Source organism: Atheta coriaria, unplaced genomic scaffold, assembly GCF_025399875.1.
Source record: "Atheta coriaria isolate IRGN ID8LTWV9N9 unplaced genomic scaffold, Caltech_Dcor_3.1 hic_scaffold_3_pilon, whole genome shotgun sequence".
NCBI lineage: Eukaryota > Metazoa > Arthropoda > Insecta > Coleoptera > Staphylinidae > Dalotia > Dalotia coriaria.
In genome coordinates, this window is record NW_027045445.1 from 11280517 (window position 1) to 11300923 (window position 20407).

Here is a 20407-nt window from a genome sequence, read left to right on the forward strand (position 1 = left end):
GAAGCAATTTTTGTGAATTTTGGTATAGACATAGATTATGTCACAAAAAATGACATATCGTACGTTTTAATTTATAAATTAAACATTAAAAGGCTAAAATGTGCAATTATAGTGTTTAAGAGTATCAATCATAATTATAGTTGTAAAAAATACTTCTAGCTGGCGCTAGCGGCACTTAAAACTTGTTATTAATAATGTATTATGGTATTTTTCCCAATTTCCAAGTAATTATTTCATAATCCGACTGAAAATACCTGTAATACTGCTCAAATACCAAAAATACTAAATATATTCATACGAAAACATTTAGATACCACATGAATGACGTTTAGATAGGTTCACAAGTATGTTAAAATGGTGGAAAACGTCGAAATGAGCGAACACGCACTGCACAAACTCGGCAAACGATGAAAAGCAAAGTGCACTAGAGATATCAGCGTATTGAAGTACCGAGAAATATGCAGATGAAAGGCGAAAGGCGTTTAACTGTTGCAAGCTCGTCGAAAATGTGATTTTGGCACGTTCTCAACTAAACGCTTGCATACACTCATCGACATACATATAATATATGTGTTCGAATGTAGAAAATCATTTGATATTCACATTCAATTATAATGAACTTTAACTTGACGATTTAACGACTTGATTTGCAATTACTCAGCAGCAGTTGCGCAATACCACCGTGAGAGGCGCTAGTGTATATAACCAACAACAAAATGATGCATGATTGAGTAAGTGCTGTGTAAATTTTCTTATTATTAAATAATGACAATAATATTATTCTTGCAGAGTAATAATGCATGTTTTGGCTGTGGGGAAATTTCCGAAATAGAATTGAACGAGATTGGCGCAGAATGAGATGAATTCTATAGTGTACAGGTTTTCCATTCTATTTTTCACTTTCATTCAGATGCCTTTTTTTAGAAACGCGCCAAGAAGGTTTTAAAAGGTTTTATGTGCCTATGCTCATGCGATGAAAATGGATTGGAAACGTTGTGAAGTGAAAAAGAAAACATTTCGTCTTCTTTTGGCAATTTCTTTGGGAATTTTTTTTCCTAACCTCAAAAAAGATAGAGGGAAGTTGCTATAACCTATTTTTATTCAATTGCTGCGAAAGATTTACATTTATATTGTGGGTATGAAAATGTAGTAATCTATAATTCAATGTGTTTACAAATAGTTGAAAAACAACTAAATCGAGTCTATAACCAGGCGGGAAAGCGCGCGCGCGCGCTCAAAGCACACAAGCTTAATGCGCTAGTTCGACGAGATCAAAGCGATTATGCGGATTGATATCGCGAGCGGCGGCGGCCGTCTGCGTGCCAATTATGCACACACTTAGAACTTCATAGACGACCAAAACGACGATTAACATTGAATTATGATCATTCTTACGCGTTAAATCATTCATTAAACTTTCATTCATTCCCTGCAATTAAATTAAATTTCTATTGCGATTTTAAAAGCAAAACACAAAAAATCGATTTTCTTGTGAAGTAAACTCAGTGGAAAACTGTATTGCGCCGGAATAGACTTAAGAAAACAAACAGAACAGGATCAGTTGAAATACGCTCGTCTGTTAATAAATAAATACGAAGCAACGTGAAAAGTTGATGCAGAAAAAACGATCGAAATTGCGTTTAATCTTTGTCGAAATATTTATACACCCAACGAGCGCCGTGTTTTCCATCAAAGAGTATGCTATGCATGAGATAATTATAAATTGTGTTGATGAAATGTTTCAAAAACAACTTCAACTCTGTTGAAAAACATATTTATTTATTTTCCAAGGCCACAACACTCGGTATAACCACATATAGCAAACAGAAAATGCAATTCGAAATGTACACATATAATATGTGGATATATATGTGTGTGTTTAGGAAATACGTCAGCATATATACGTCTTGCATGGAAATGTCCATTTTGAATCGCTGAAACTCGAGAAATTTCTCTTTCCGCAATCTCGATATGTCGATACGCAGATTTTTATTCGACATGCGAAATGCAATTACATTCTTCGATTTCGACGTTCCAAGATTCAACAAAGCGGGTCAATATTTTAAATAATATGTGGTAGTGAATGAGCACATTCGGTCAATATTGACACATTGACAACCAATTGGAATAAAGCTATAAAAAAGAAAAAAATCCAATCTAATATAATCTTATTTCGGATCAAATTTACACTTCTTCCAATTCGCAGATGATTGAAAATTCGATTGTGCGAGTCAAACATATTTACAGTATAATAAAATATATTTATAAGAAAATCAATGTCTGCTTGGTGGAGAAAAGTTAAAGTAGATATTAAAGTGAGTTGTAGACGTATCACTTTTTCATCATTTCTTCCTCCCCGGCTATTTGGCTTTTTCGTTTTAACACGAGCTGATGAGAAAGATCTAACAAGTTTACACACATTGCCCGAAGCGTCTTCGCGGAAAATCGCAGGAAGCAGTTTCGCAAGTTTCGATACGCGCTCATTTTTTAGTTTTAACGAAGTCCAACTCAAACTCCAACTCACACTCGGAGACAAAGTTGAAAATTAACTCAAACTCGGTTGGAACTAGTTCCGTAACTTTTCCCGAGCATATTTGCTCGGTTTTGTATCATTTCAAATGTTTTCATCTAATGATATTGTCATGTGCGTGTAATTTATGACTGGATAATATTAGTATAATTGCTGAAATTTATTTTCGTAGGTTTTGCATGGATAAAATTTTTGTTTTATTGCCTCGAGGATGTTGTCCCGCGTGCAGTGCGCGTCGCGTGGGAGGTCATCCCGAAAAACGGGGGCAATCGCTAGCGCGCACGCTAAATTTAGCTATTTTATATTTCCTGCTGGCGAACAGACACAACGCACATAGGTTTTTATTATATTTGTCTCAACTGCGCCTAGGTATTTACGAAATTCGCAAATTAGAAAAAATAAATTCTTGGTTGAAGAATATTTCGTATTGTTCAAGTTGTCCTCAAGTATTTCACAAATTACTTCGAGAATAATTTGGAAATTCCGCGAAAATTGCGCACGAAATTACTCCAACTTATCGCTGGAGAGTGGAGAATCCGGATGGGAATCTGATGAGGAATGCTGAAGAAGCGAAACGAAGCGGTTCGTCGATCAACCGATAATAGATGGGCTATCGCTGCTTGGAGCGCCGCAACTCGTTTCGGTGATAATTAGATTTGCGTAATTATTTTTTTTTGTTTCATCAGCTTCCACGAAGAGAAAAAAAATCAAATTAAAACCAAAATCTAACGCTATTAATTACACGTGCAAATAATCAAGTTATTAGAGTTATGTTAACTCATTTGGCAAGTTTATGATGGCATAAAGTTAAAGGTGAAAACGTGTAACACTTTGCGTTTTCGAAACTCGACCTCAAAGCTCATCAAAAACTGAATCAACTTAGTTGGAATTAGCTTGGAAATGATGAAAGCTCAAACGTGCGAACAGTTGAAAACTAAAATGTTGAATAGCGTACCCTGTGCTCGCAAACTTCTAAAAATATGACAGCTCAATGTGTGAAACGCACTAAAGTCTAATCAACAAACGTGCCACGCGATGCGCTCCATATAAATATTGGCACGGCGATGTCCAAAACGATTTATTACTTTCAAAAGTTAAGAAAGAGACTTTTTAACTCTAAGTTTATTTATTACGTTTCGTGGTTTCATCCTTGAGTTTATATTGAAACAAATATTTTAATTATTTTTTCGGTGGCGAAAATGAAAATCTATTGCGTTGGCCAAGTGGAAACGTTTCGTTGTGAAAATGATGAAAAAAAGTATAAAGGAGTAACTTGAGAGGGTTGAGAACACATATGGTTGTGTGCAAATGTGTGTGAAAGTCACTCACTTGGTCAAATCGGCTTCGCTTGGGTTCTTGTCGCTCTTGATGTGGATTAAAAGCTTTTTCAAGCGCAGCATCTTCATCATCGTGAACCGAGTGAAATGTAAATACGCACATTAAATACGAAATCAACGAAAAGCACTAAATCACGAAATTTTTCTAAATAAACTCCGCATAAAACTATTTCTCTTCAATTTAAATAAATTCCTAAAAAAATTACACCAAAATTTTGACGTGTGTGATATGAATTTTTCTGACATTTGACAGTTTAAACTAGACTTAAAAATACTGTCTGAATAAAAGATGCTAACACATGTTCGCGTTGAGTTCCACTTTGCGTATGAATTATTGAAAAGTTTTCGCTTTCTTGGCGAGTGGGAAACAAAGAAAAACAAAAGTAACCAGCCATGACAAGTGGAACTCTAAAAAGCAACGAAATATGAAATTCTCTTTTTGAAATTCTGTATAGACACGTAAAAAATAAATATTTAAATATTTTAAAAAATTCCATGCCTAGGTAATGGAATACCGTTAAAATCTTATATTATTAATTTGGTATGAAAACCAAGACAACAAAACCTCAAGAAACCACAAATCTGGAAACACTTGAAGAAAATGCTCGAAAATAAAAAAAAGTAAACGGATACCAGCAACACGATGCAATAGACTTGAAGTGATGGTGAACGCAAAAGATGAAGAAGACAATGGAGGACGGCGAAATAAATAAACGTCGAAACGTGAGAGCCGGGCTGCTAAGCAGGGCGCGCGCTCGGCTTGCACTTAATTGTAATATCCGGCCGGGACGCGCAACGATGCTAATATCAGGAAGACGCGCGGGATAATTCATCGCCGCTCGCCATCTTCGCGTCCCCTCATTTCACAATCTTGATATTTTCGTCGTGTCGTCTCCATTACTTTCGGGATAATTTACCCCAATGTTTGGCTTGATAACAAAAGTCATCGTTCTCGTTTTCAAAGATTTTTAAATCAAAATCATAAAATGGATTTTTACACGATTAAAAAAATAAGATTTAGTTTGATTTTGAATGTTTTAGAAAGCCACCATAATGTTTTAACTTAAACATTATATTTAAAGCTATTTAAAGTATTTTAGCTCCCAAAACTTAATTTTTTATATAAAAAGTTTTTATGTTTTTCTGCAAGATTTATACAAAAAATCATTAAAATTGCTTCAATAATTTGGGCGTGAAAAGGGAACAAACAAACAAAAATCATGAAAATTCATCAAAAAAGACGATAAAAAAATAAATATTACAAAACTTTATGTTTTGGTATTATTAACTTCATGGTGAAATCAACAAAACACAAATTTTACTACTATTTGTTCAGAAAACCCTTCAAATATTAATTTACCCCGAAAATTTATTAATATTTTATGAAATTCCTAATATAAGTCTGTTTTGATTGTCTCCTCAACTCATTTGTGATTCATACGGTGTTTGTATGTGCGATTTTCACCGAGTTTTCCGTATGCAATGTTGATGCATTGTATGCCCGAGCGCGAACAGCATCCTTTATCGGCGCGCCTCGTCCTATTTAATCTTTTCAGCAAACGCCAAAGGTTTTGTTTGTGAGCGCTGCCAACCTGCAGGCCAGCAGACCGGCTAACTTCCATTTTTGACATTCAAACGCAGCGGTCATAAAAACATCATTCTTCATTCATACATCATACTACCACGTACTCGCACATCAGTTCATACTCAGAGTTGAGCTTTGAGCTCTAAACTTTTCATCAAGTTTTAAATTAACCCAAACTTTCAGCTCGAGCTGATTTAATTTAAAATATAGATAGAATGTGACACATAATCATATAAATACTTTTAATCTGGATGAAAGCCGCTTGTATCGGAAACTGTAAAGCGCAGAAATAAATTTTACGGCGGTACCGAAATTGCAATTGCAATTTGAAATGGAATAAAGTTTATGTAGGTTTAAAGTAGCATTTCAATACGCTTCGAGTTGAATTTGCCATATGTCGTAAATTTTATTTATATTATAGTACCTACTTAATTTTATTGTAAAAATATAATTGTGCAAATAAACTGTGTGTAATTTTAGATCAATATGTGTATTTATTTTTAATATCGCAGAGGAAAATATTGTCTTGATTCGTTTCACAATTGATAAAGAATATGTTAGCTTTGATTCGCTGTGCCAAAAGCGTTTGTACGACGCGCGCCGGTAGCGAAATAATATTAGGTATAATCCAATAAATCACAATTTTGTTACAAGATCTAAAAATAACATGAAAATAGCAGAAAACACATATTTTATATGGAATGCATAAAAATATGTTTTTAGCACTAGTGCGCAAAATTATTAAACTATTATGCGTTGTTATTAAAGTAGTCTTTAAATTGACGTCTATTTTACGTTTATTTACGCCACAATATAAACTATATTGCATTTTGACGATAAGTGTGTAAAATGCTACTTTTATAGACGTACACTTTAATTTTGATTAAATACTTCTACCCAAAGTAAAATAAGAAACATTCTAAATAATGTTTTTCTGCTTCCACCTATAAAGCGCCAGTTTTTCCACGGTTTGAAGACACAAAAGTGGTACTTTATATACGGCCGGCCAAGCCGTATATAATATTCATTATGTACTTGCATTATGGACGGGATGGAGCATGCGCCTGCGCATTTGCCTACGGAGCAGCACAAGGCGGTAAGAAATACCATGCGACGTTAGACAAACACGTCAAAGCAGGCGCTGCTTCTGCTCGTATCGGAGGGGCACGATATGAACAGAAGCGTCACATGGGCCGCCACGCGGCATGGCACTTATAACCTTACAGTTTTTATAAGTGTGTGAGCAAATTTCAATGCTCGTAGCTAAATGTTGTTAAAGATTCGATTGACTGGCCGCTTACTACGCTCGCCCTCAATCAATTTCGTCTATAATACCCTAGTTTAGCCACTTGTTACTTAATATAATATTTTCTACTTCCACCTTTAAAACCCCAGTTTTTTCACGGGTTTTTGAGAGCAAAAATGAGGTACTTCAAATACGGACGGCCAAAGCCGTGAGTAAAGTACATTACGCACTGGCTTTATTCATGGGATAAAGGTTGCGCCTGCGCATTTGTTCAATAACAAAAACCTAAACGTGGAAATTGAGTAAAAGTAGAAAAAGTTAATGTAAATGCTATAAAACACAATTTTTCGAATATGTGCGTATAATTATATATTTACACACTATTCCAGCAAATATAAAGCAATTAAATTTTGCACAATCTGCTGTCCTATATTCGAATTTTTTTTAACTTGACTTTGAAAATATGTCCTATTTTCAACATAACAAATTCCCCAAACAAAAATACCCATGAAAAACCCACAATCTATAATTTATTTAAATAATTACCATAATAATATTTAAACTACTCGTACGTATACATTTCAAAACCAACATGTTTGTCTGGATTTTCTTTACTTTGAAATGCATCATATTCAAGTAATGTTTTATTTATAAAAAACAACATTACTAAACAATAGCAAAACAATCACTAAAAACGATTAACAGCAGCTATAAATAGCATATATCCCCGCCAATACGCCAATCTGATGTTTATTCACCGAACACTACACCGCGTCGAACAATATTAATATTTGCACGCTGCGCGCTTTTCAAAAAGAAATCGCTACTGCTTGGTTTACTTACTTTATACACCATTTCGCGTATAATGTAGATTAATGTTTGCGTGCTTGAATTGCCCATGTGTGCGTAAGTAGTATTAGTTAAACTGTTTTCGTCAAAACCATCGCGGCGATAGACGATAGTGATGAAAGCAAGCAATAAATCATTCTGTCTTTCGCTCCACGCATTTTTTTTTACTTGACGTTAGACTGGTTTAAATATTATACACGCGCATAATGGAGTTTTGAACGCAAAAAAAACAGTCATAAACACATAAAAATAAATATCGCTCAAAAAGTTTCTGTAAAAACAGAAAATAATTGTTGAAATTGTTGCACGCACTGAAAGCTTTAATGGCATGTCGAATATCGATTTGTCAGAAAATCAATAATTACATCTGATGGGAATGGAGTAATGGAAATAATGAAGATAGAATATTGATAATGATGATAATGATGCTAATGACAATAATAATAAAGGAAACAAAATGGTGGCGCAGCACATTTCCAATAATTACACTTATAACCATACTTAACCTAATTTCACAAAAATATTATTTACTAAGCAAGTTAAATTTATTAATTAATTGATGCTTAACTCCAAATCGGTTTAGAATCACCCAAATCAAAATTAATTGCAAAACTTCCCGAAACATATTCATCTAATACCAATTTGTTTACTTATTTACGCAGCCACTGATAGACAAGTAGTCTTAGCGGAGTCGAAGTGCCTTCCTCACTCACTATCGTGATGACAGCTTTAATAAAGTTCGTGCCTCGCAACGCTAATTACTTCTAATACTCTGATAATTAAGTTTGACTCGCAAAGTGTCGAACAGTATGCGACATCAGCACTCAGCAGTGCAAGACGTCCGAAACAAACGCCAAATGCAAAATGCGAAATGCAAAATGCAAATATTCTTGATAAACATTCCGCGCAGGTTCCTGCTTCACGCCGCACGTTTTCCCACTTTAATTAAAACCAGCATTGACTTTCAACTCTATTTTTCGTTTCTCGTGTTATATAACATTGAGAAAAGCGCGAAAACTATTGTTATGGGCGCATGCGAGCGTGAATTTATCGGCACGTAAACACCGTCGTGCAAATATCGTTAATAACGATTTTATTAACGTGCGTAAATTATTGTTTATGGTCGTGTATAGACTTGCACCGTCATTGTGACGTCATTAAAGAATCATGGCCATAGTTGTTTAGTGTAACTATGGCAACAATGACGAAATTTACTCGCAGTGTAATTTCAGTCAATTCGTATATTCAACAGGTTGTCTGTCCTTTATATGATTGGCTACGTGTATTTTTTACATTTTTGGGTTAAATAATCAAGGTTATGTTGATATGCTTACCGGACATTTGCGAGTGTATGCCTCCGATTGCGTAGATATCGATTGTGGTATTTCTGCAGGTCGCCGATGGACCCCTGCTCGGCCTGCATCTTTGTGGGGGCGCCACCACCTCCGGAGGTGCTACCCTCGGAGGAAGTGGTGCTGGTAATGGAGCGCGTGCGCTGCTGCGCAGGCGGTTGATTGCCTTGCTGTTGTAGTGACAGCTGATTAGGTGGTTGCGGAGTGTTCGTTTGTTGTTGCTGATGCTGTTGTTGTTGTTGTTGCACTTGTTGCTGCTTGCGGCCTGCTTTCACCGAGAGTGTAGGTGATGGCGACTGCACATTGCGGCGCTGCTGCTGCTTCTTGAAGATGAGACGCGCGCCACCTGCCGAGTTTACGTGGAACTTAGCAATCCGGCAGAGCACCGCGGTGTGGAGAAACAAAGTGTGTGGTGGTTGTGGTTGTGGTGGCAACAGCAAACAGCAAGATAAAGTCAACCAATCAAAACACAGCAAATTAAAATTCGACACACGTAAGTACAAACTGCTTCAAACTTTTTTTGTGAGTCTTTAGAGTTTTCTTTTGTAGAGTTTAGAGTTGTAATCCTACAGAAAACACAAATTCTGCACGTAAGAAGGAAATTATTACAGATATCTAGATGTATAGTGTACGTTTAAGGTTATGTTTTGATTTTTTGACAGTGTGTAATAATTTCTTACTTATACGACTACGAATAATACTTAGAAATTAAATAAAGATCATTCAAAACAAAAAAAAAAACGAATGAAAATTCCAAACCCAACACACCAATCAACTGAAAATCGCAATACTCTGGTGATCTTGCAAAGTGTCACGAGCAGATAGAGTAACACACGACACACAGTAACACATCAAAAACACAAAACACTCAGTCGGTATGCTGTGAATGCGGATGTGTGGTCGCACCTAGTGGCTGGAGGCGCGCCGGTTCGTCGTCGTAGCGATCGTCCACCAGCAGTTCGGTATCCTCCTCGGCGATGTCCTGCAGGTGCGCGGAGGGCGAGGGCTGACGGGCGCGCGGCGGCGATCCGCCACAGCACTCCTCCTCGTCGCTGCTCTCGCCGCCTCCGCCGCCGCCCGATCCTCCGCCCGCACCGCCGCTCGCTCGCGGCGACAACGGCGGCGACGGGGGGGCGGCCTTGCCGTCGGCCGGGCCACCGCACCAGGGCACGCAGCACTTCCACGCGCCCACCAGCGTGACGTTTCCCTTGATACGACGCCCAACCTCAAGACACCACCATCACCTGTTGATGCACTCGATTTCCTGTCTTCAGATATACAGAAGTATGTAGCACATAAAACACTAGAAAAAAACGCTGCGGTATTCCACAATCCTAACCGCTGCGTGCTGTCTGTATGTTGGGTTGCATAGATCACACGCGCACGCACGCTAGCGCGCAAGCGCACTAGTACACACGCTTCGTAAGAGTATGAGACGCGTTGCCTCGCGGAACGCTGCCGCCGGACTGCAGCCGCAGCAGGAAAAGCCGCGCCGTCAACCCATGCGCGCGCCTCGCCGCACACGTAACGCCTCGCGTGTGACGCGCGCTAGTTTTTATTATTCCTCGTTTTATTATCCGAATACAACACACACGCATACACGTTTCAAACAGACGCCGCTTGAAGAAAACAAAGTAACTCTTAGGTTATGTCAGTGTCACTACCACCAGTTGCATCAGTTGGTGACAAACAAATATCACTAGACTCTAGTTATCCACAGGAGTTGCAAGAAATCGGATGTTTTGTTTGTTTTGTTGGCGTGTAAGTAATATATACTCGACTAAGTCAGGCAAGGTCGCCGTCTACTAATCAAAGTTTAGATTATTTATATGACCACCGGGCAGTAGTCGTGTCACTCTTAATAAAGCTGCTCGGGCTTGAATCACGACTAATTTAATTTAATCTCAGCTAGACTGCGCCTCGGGTTTCTTTTGTTCTGTGTTTTTGTTGATTTTCTCGGCTCGAGTATCTTTTGTTCCTCGACTAGTTACGAACATTCATATACACAACCGTAAACATTAGATAATCAGCTTTTAAAATATTATAGTTTTGTTTATTTTGATAGTGTGATAGAAAAAGCACAGTTATAAGCGTAGTATTTCTCTGATTGTTGTCGCTATCTTAATATATTATTATCTCAACATGTTATTATCTCTGAATAGTTGCTAAGTTAGGTTATGTTTTGCCCTGTTTTCCAAGTTGTGTGTGTGACGTGATATGCGTGTGTTTCAGTAAGTGAATCAATGAGGTTAGGTTGCATTCGGTCGAAACATTCCAATTCCAAACAATTTTTGCCACGAAAATAACATTTAACATTCAGATTCTAGATTATTCCATTTATTTTACGTGTGTTTTTGTTTAACTTTTGAAACAATTTCGTTTCGCTTCTAATTAGTATTCAATAGTTTTCACATGTTATTGTTGCTATCTAGTATTCCATTTAGTTCACTATATATTATTAAGCACGTTTCGCTGCGGATTGTTAGTTGATTTCACTTGGTAATTAATTTTTGGCTACGCAAAGTCCATGGTTGTGTGTCGGAGGAGCGAACGTTCGCACGCGACGCGTCGACGTACACCGGCGGCGGGCTCTGCACCCCGAGACGGCAACGCGCACGATGTGCCGGCGAGCGGCGGCGCAAACGGTGGCGGTTGCGGCGGCGGGGGTGCCGTGCGCAGCTGGCGAGGATGATACGCGCAGCCACCAATACTGAATTATAAAATATATACAATGTGTTCACAAAAAACTTAAAATATAAAAAATAAATTTTTATACAATTTATTATATTATACAATATTTTTAATTTTTATTTAATAATTTGAACACACTGTATGTAAATAAAATAGGCACGCACGTTCGTTACGCGTCGTCGAGCCTTAATCTTTAGGTAGACGAGGCAGAATAGATAATGCAGGTTTTCGCGTTTGCCGCCTCCGGAACGTGCCGCATCACGTCTTAGCTCAATCGCGATAGATATAAAAACCATAAAACATTTTCCATACATTATATTTTATTTTATATTCACAACAAAAACGAATAATTGCACGCAACCAACCATACAATATAATATACTGTTATTGTAAATTGGGTTGCCTACATTGGGTTTTTAAAAAGTTTCAAACCACTCATGCGGTTTAATATCGCACAAAATTGGCGCTAAACTAACATAATAGATCGGGGCGCACGACGCGCGAGGGCGGCCATTAAACGTATTAATTTCAATTAGGCGCACCTTGCGCACGCTGCGCTCAACTCTAAACTCGACGGATATAAAATAACCGACGCTGGGGGTGTTACAATGTAACTTTACAAGCCAGGATTACTTGCGGAGGTCAAGGGTTGCATAACCTAACCTTGTTTAACAAGAATGCTACAAATTACAGCGTCCAACTATTGATTGCGCTTGTTTATGTGGAAAAATTCATTATCGAGTAATAATTTCTTTAATTAGCTTAGTTTTGTTGCTTTAACACAAAATCCCACATTGCAAACATCAAAACAGAAATGAAAAAAAAAAACGCGTTCGCCGTGCTCCAACCAAGCGCAAAACAGCGGCGTTAATTGAAATTTAATTAACATTGTTAGATATAACTTACACCGGCACGTAATTATTTTACCATAGCAATCTATCTATCCACAAACTAATTAACTAACTAACCAGGACAAAAAATAAAACATAACTTGTTTATGTAGTGTTTATTATCAATTAGTGATTGTCATAGCTATGATTGCGTGTTACAAGATGAATGCTTTCGTGGTCTTTTGTTTTCTGAACGTATTCTGATTTATTCGATTCGCTCTCCAGAGCACAACGTTATTGTCTGTTGTGTAACCTATCAATTTTCGCTTTTCCGTTCACGCTCGCATTGTTTCCCAAACAATGGAATATCTATTAGAGAATTGTTTTCCTGATGGTCATGATTATCATCCAATCGGTGCAAATATGTGCAAAATAAATAGAAAATTATATTTTCCGTGAGTTGAACATAACGAGATAGGTTAAGTATATCTGGTTGCCTACAGTAAAAATAATAGTGCACGCTTGTAGCTGCATTGTATCTATTTCCGGCGTTATTATTTCGCATTTTGTTCGCTTGATGGTGTGACGAACATGTTCCACATTGTCACCGTCGTCAACGTCCAGCACCATCACATTGTCGTTGTCATCGTGATCAATGATGACTGCGATGACAGCGCGACGATGGGAATAGACGTCGAGCGAGAATTGTGCTGCCGGCGTAAATAACACGCGCCAACACAAACAAAACAACAATCTACATCTACGAATTGCGAATAATGAGCGTGTAACAAATTGGCAGTGTGCCGATGCGACGGCATAGACATACACAGTGAGTGCACGCACGAGATGGAGGCGGTTGTGGCGGCGAAACCATTGTTGATGCTGTTTCGCGTGCACTTAAATATACCACCGCTGGTTAATAATGTAATTATCTGCCGTCTATTCTCTGCGCTGTGTTTTGTGATGTTGCAAAATTGATGGTTTTATTCTAGATGCTTAAATTACATGAGCATGCAATAAAATATGACACAACCTTGAATATTACAAAGTGTGAGTATTAATAATCAAACTTTTTTTCAATTTTATTTTTATCGCGATATCAACATATCAAATAAAATGCAATGCAGCGCGAACGAAATGTCACACTGAAAAAGAAGCGAATAAAAAAGAGTGTCGATTCTCGCCGGATACGAAAAAGATGACGCAGCGTGAGGGCTCCATTTTCGCAACGTTTCAATGTCGTCGTGTCAGGTTCCAGGATTTATAAGATTTCCCCGGCGCCTTCACCATCGACATTTTCGCCGTCCTGCTGCGAACGTGCATACAAACCGCCAATTTTCGATCTCGGCGTATCATGTCAAGTCGAATTTACAAATATAAAATTCATATATTTCTAGTGTGGTGCGTCTTTTTGATTGGAAACCGCACGCTTTGAATCTTAATTAAGCGTCGAATTCTATTTGCATTCCATTGGCGTCGAGGTCCGCGTGGTCGTAATAGATATTAGCACCGGGGGGATGAACCCGTGGACCCGAACCCTTCGTACTCATTAACTTCGTTCGTCGCCCGCACGCGACTAGATTAAACCCGATCGGTTGGCGATCAATTCGTGCAAATGAGCGCTAAGCATTCCCTTGTCCCGCAACAAATCTCGTCACATTGTCAGCGACGTGACCTTGAATTGAAATTGAAACTTAATAAGATGTTAATAGTAAAACAGTGAAACCCTAAATGACGTCAAAGGTTAAATTAGAATTTTGAAGAATTTATAGCAGTTAGGTTGTGAATTTTACGATTTTTTGACGTATGCAACCAAATGTGCATTTTCCGTGATTGGAAAGTAGCATAAAAACATCCAATTATTTTTTTCATGTAGTAGATGTTGTCAGAAATAAATTTTCCAGTTTTTGGTATTACTAGTTTTCAAACAACAAACATAATCATCGTTTTTTTCTTTCATCTTCACTTCCAATTTTAATTTTGTGATGCGCTGTCGAAAACAAAGTCCCTGCCAGCGGCAACATCCGTGTCGTAACTAAAATAGAAAAAAATCGTATTTCCTTAACTTTAGCAAACCAGTCCTATTCATTTCCTCACCCACTCTTCAGAAAACTATTTGAACGTTTGATAAAAATATTCTTCAAGCGCATTTAATACCAACACCCATCGATTATCACCTTCTGAATTATAAACGTCGGCATTGAAAATATCGATTCGCTTGATTAAAATTTACGCCACTTGAAGCTTCGCTTTCCGCTTATTCACTGTTTACTGTTTCCTGCTGCCACAATTGGTAATCATCCTTATAATTATCTACTATTTGTTCTATTTCCAGACCATGTCAAATGCCAATTAAGAAATTGAAAATACAAGAATCAAACATTTAGTAATTTGTTATCGTGCTTAATTTATTTTTAGGTTTTAGTCTAACATAGGACTAGAATTAAACATTAAAGAATTTGTTCGACGCAAACAAGAAGTCTGCAAGCACAGTCTGTCGAAGAGTTTTAATTAACTCAGGCGGGTAAAACAAGGTGAAGAAAGTGAAGGGAAGAAAAAAAAAACATGCGAACGTTATCTACCAGCTTGTTAACTTTATGCCTTACTTCCCACAGCTTTTCTTAAAATTTATTTTTACGTTTTATTGCATCATTCATTAAAAGAATTATGTTTGATTTTATTTGTTACTAGATTTTGCCCACGACTTCGTCCCGGTAGTTTTTAATAAAAATGTAATTCGTTTTTACTCTTTAGTTCTAGACATAGTATGTCTCAATTCAATCAATAAGATTCCCAATTTTATTTTAAAGAAATTAATTATATAAAGTACAATGCACTTCAGCGCGCCATCTCGGATTCAACTATTTAACTATAACTATGACTGAATCTCAATGCTAACTTTTATACTATAGAAAAGGGCTGTCTTTAGGGTCTTCCCAGCAATTATTCGTATATTTCTCGCCGTAAAAACAATCCTTGGACTTTAACAAACATTTTCAAAAAAGAATTGGCCAAATTGGTCGAGGCGCCGTTGAGTTATGCTCTTACCAACAGATTTTGCGATTCATTTTATATTATTTTAAATATGTGAATAAAAAATCGTATTTTAAGTTTATTGCGAATGTATTATAATTTATCTCGTGGCATTATGCTGTTTTATGCGTTTAACATAAATCCCGATTTTATCGCATATCGTAAAAGATATGATGCACTTTAATCACACCACCGTTTGAACACCTAGGTTCATCAATCACATGCGATAGAGACGTCAGCTTGTTGCAATGGCCCGTTTGATGCTATGATAAACAATGAATATCTACACAAACTAAATGTTCAAATCAGCTACATGGCAATTAGTAAATTTCCTATGTAAACTGCACTTACTCATAGAATCTTAAAACAATGCTTTAATATAAATGACAAGTTAACCAAAATTACTTAGACTTGGCAACGCTGCATTCTATAGCAATGTTGTAGCGAATAATCTGATTTCAACTATATAACTGCGTTGTGTAGCACAAACTGTCGAATCTGCATAATACCAAAATATTCATGCCGCCATACGCATAACCTCCGACTCATTAAGAAGATGCAATCAATAGGAATTAGCATTTGATTACAGAGTGTACTCCCAAATATCATACATAATAATTTATATAACCTAAGAGTTATATATAGATATATAGATATATATTATGTATTATGCAATTTGTTTCTATGCAAACATAGTTTATCAATGCATTACTATGAATAATTGATACCCAGATAGATCCATATCTGATCGTGCTCTGAATATAAAGTTTTTGGTTATAGTTTGGATGTTTGGTTTGGTTTATATATCAACGTTGTTGTTTTAGTGCGGCGTGAAGCTGGAATAGAAATGTGTCAAGTGGGCTGCGTACTATATTAGTATAGAGAGTGCATATGCAAATGTTTGGTTAGACGCATAGTGCAAGATGACAACAAGCCAGCTGTTTATATAGAACCGTCACAACAAAACCTGCATTATATTTGAATGGTGCAGATATAGAATAATAGGGTATGCATTATAATAATGTTAGCTGTTAGGTATAAATTTTGAGGTTAATTGTAAAAAAGTGTAGTTTTGACATAACCACAATCATGAACTATTTTAGAAGCATAAAGTATCAATAAAATAACAAAATAAAGCAAAATCTAATTTATTTTGCAAAATTTGTATTTAATTATTGTTTCTAGCTGTGGACGGTCATAATAGACACCATTGTATTTTTATTAACTGTTAAATGTGAATACGTAACCTCTGATTATGTCCTATTTCATTTGAAAATAATTTATTAAAATTTTGATTCATTAAACTCAAAATAAATGATAGCATAATTTATATATAGAACTGCAGTTCCATGACACATATAAATAATTAAAAGCAGTAATTAACATGAATTTACACACGTTCGAAGTGCATAATACTTGAATAAATCACGTAGCGCAGTCAAATTTTATAAAAAATAAAAATAAACTAAAAGCATTGCTAAATCAAATAATTTCGTCTATCATAGTTGAATATTACAAATATAAAAGCAAATAATAATTATTGTTCATAAAATATTAATCAACTGTAATAATAGTGCACTAACATTAATATAAATCATAATTTGATGTATATTGTTGTCATCATAATAAAACAGAAATAAATTTTTACGAGTTAAAAATGACGTTTGCACACACGTTTTGGTCGACTGGTTGTACGCTCGATAAATATTATCTACATTCAAGTACAGAATTTCGGGCGAGAGTACATATTAATGAATATCGCACTGGAACATGAATTATTACAACTATATTGATTTTCAACATTACCATATTTTACTATAATATTCCTACAGCTATAAAGGTAGACATAACTATAAACAACTAGTGCATAAATCTATAATATAAAAATGAATCGCAAAATCTGTTGGTAAGCGTACCAAAACCTAGTAACAAAATAAAAATATTTTCCGTTTAATTGATGATGGTGAAGTTTAATTTGATTTGAAAATTGTTTCAAACCATGGAATGTGCACACGCGTACACTAACAAAACAACAGTTTACCAAGTGGGATTTGTCGCGCAGAAAACAATTAAAATTAATCTCGCGCTTTTCTTATTTTCGCCGGCGTGTTTGTCGTTATTGCGCGCCGTCGTTTGTCGAGGCTTAAGGGGAACTCGCTCGCCGCCTCCCGGCTGCGCCGCCGGCACCGACGCATGCACGAATGTTTGTTTTTCGCCAGTGATCGCAACAAAATAACACACGCGCCAACACGATGGAAGATTTTCTGTTTAAACACGATAAGAGTGAAACTTTTCACATTTATTACAAACGCAGATTACACGCAGATGTTTTCGAAATTACAAGATAATCATTCGCGAGTACTCTGTATAAGTCAAAATTAATTTTCGCTCGGTCAACAGAACAAAGTCAACAAGTCTTAGGCAGTTAATACAACTACTTTTGGTTTATTTGCTAACTTTGCTTGCACATCTTCACATCATTCGTGTTTATCTTCATAAATTTTGGAGAAATTTCATCAAAATTTAGTTTTTTTATATTTTGAATGGGAATATTTGTTATAATGTTTAATTGTAAATTTGAATATAATAAAAGTCGAGCTGTAAACACAGATCGAATGAAAGGAACAGTATGCGCGATGGAAAGGTGGTGGGAAGGTGGACGCGCGGTCGCTATTTTCAGCACGTTTGGTCCTAATCGATAAGGACGAATATCCCGCGCGGCGCGTGCGCACCGCAAACAATGCGACCTTTCCGGCTTCGCAGCTGCTCGTGCTTCCCGACCACTTTCCAACAAATTTTTCAACATTTTCAAAACATTTTCAGGTTATATCTACATAACTTCAGAAATGTATATTTTTATTCTTAAATTAGGTTATGTTACACACACACACGTATATATCATATTGATGTAGTGCTGGTGAAAGCTCCCAATTTATTTATACATCTCTGCTCTGACCCGTCGCGCGCTTTGAACTTCCGAGCCGAAAGGCTTCGTCAAAGACAAAACCGACCGAAATGATGAGCGCGCGGTCGACAATAATCGACCAACGAACTGGCACTCACCTTTCCATACCGGGTGACACCCGAAAAAAATCACTACGCCCGCTATACATCTTTTAAACATATCTTTACGAAAGCACCAGCTAAATTATGTTACAATATTGACCTGGTATAAGTTTCATCCATGAATGGTTTGCGGGTTGACGATGAGAGCGGGTTTATTAATATCTCGTCCCATCCTGAATGCGATGGGTGCGATGGGTGCGATGAGCCGGAGAGTGCTGTGACGAAGATCTCGGTGTTCAGGTGGATGAATCTCGGATGGTGGAAGGGTGAAGCGGATGTAGGAAAAGAATCAAAAAGATGTCAATAGAAAGGTTTTCATTTTCACTGCGTTCAAGATAGAAATTCATCTAAAATATATTTCTGTAAATATAATTATAATTATTCCATGTGTTGATTCACAAAATGCAAACAGTGTACATCACGTATTCCACTTAACTCACACCTCTCAGATTGAAAGGCAGGGGTGGAAGGTAATCGCGTCGACGGCGTCGTTGTGCGTTGTGCGACTCCTAATCACAAATTAATAACGCGCCGCTGCCGACTGAAGCGCATTCTATTTTATCTGCTTCCATCCCGTATGCCTGCACAGCCACAGACACATTGCGCCCAGATTGAAAATCGGGATTATAAAAGATAGAATTGGATTCGCAGGCAATGTAGGTTTTACCCTACTTTGGGCCAACCTTACGGTGTTGGTACTATACAGGACAATAAATAGGGTGGTTGGGTGATGGGGGTGGTGCTGGAAAGGTTTTGTTGAAAGTAGGTTGGTGTAGATACGAGTAGCAGCTTTCGATTCTCGTTTTGCGTCGTTTCGGGTCGACGGTCGGCGAGCAGCCTGTTGCGTTCGGCCATATGGCGCGCGAATGGTAGCGGCGGCTGAATGATCGAGTTTCGCTGTGTTTCCAGCCGAGTGGAGGCGCCGGGCGAGCGTAGTTTCACTTAGACGTAATTTTATGTGCTCGCACATAGTTTTCATCATACTTATTTGCCGACATTGTTCTCCACTCTTCAACCGACAATTTGCCGCAGATTATCTTATTATGTCGGATTTAATTAAATTTTTAGCCTGTTTTATATGATTTAATTAAAACAAGTATAATTTACATTTTTAGGCAGTTCCTAAAAATTTATATTTTTAAAAATCAAATATTCATTTACATTTTTATTCACTCTTCTTTTTCTCCGCATAATTTGCGTAACTTTTCTGATGCTTTTTTTTTCGTTTCGTGTCGTTTTGAACGCTTTTGTTCGACGTTAAATGCAAAACGTCACAAACCGACTTGAAGTGAGCTTCGCGTATTTGCAAATCCATTAAATTTATTTTCCACCCGATTTTTCGCTGCCGGTTTGCACCCCTAAGAAAAATACGTAGGTATTTTCATGTTAAAGTGCGACTTGCTTAAAGATTATAAAAAATCAATGAATTTAATTAAAGAAAAGAGTTTTCCTCTGAATCTTTGTAAAATAAAAAAACTTGTTATTTAGTATTAAAATATTTAATTTATCTGATGAAGTTAATGTAAATATTACTTAATTATTCAAAAACAAAAATACACATTAATTATATTCATGAGTTTCTCTTGACACGGGTGTCAATGAATTTCCATCACTAAGAATTACTGCTAAGGAAAAAAAACAGCAGAAAAGCGCCGGAAACGTCAGGAATTTGAATTGCAAATTCAATGACTAATAAAAATTCATTAAAACACACCCTTTGAAGGACATTGCACAAATTATCATGCATTGCATTATATCCAGAAATATACTAAAATAAACTTAATTATTATTTGAATAATTTAAAATAAATGATTGATTTTTAGCAATTTGTTGTTGTTATGTTAACTTCGGAGAATTTTCATTAACACAGCTTTCGCATTTAATTGAT

General features: G+C 36.7%; 1 protein-coding gene across 5 annotated transcripts in view; it reads right to left on the reverse strand.

Moving 5' to 3' along the window:
* Window positions 1-10375, reverse strand: part of dnc (phosphodiesterase dunce) — a 97999-nt gene extending 87624 nt beyond the window's left edge. For 2 of the 5 annotated variants that reach the window (XM_065317944.1, XM_065317940.1), the window contains exons 1-2: window positions 9806-10375; window positions 8882-9245 (exon numbers count right to left, since the gene is read on the reverse strand). In XM_065317944.1, the coding sequence (XP_065174016.1) occupies window positions 8882-8970 (89 nt within the window). In that variant the 5' untranslated portion in view covers window positions 8971-9245; window positions 9806-10375. Of the gene's footprint in view, window positions 1-3859; window positions 3968-8881; window positions 9370-9805 lie in introns of those variants that run through there. The other 3 variants (XM_065317945.1, XM_065317948.1, XM_065317947.1) reach the window with 3 other exon arrangements.
* Between the last annotated feature and the right edge of the window lie 10032 nt (window positions 10376-20407).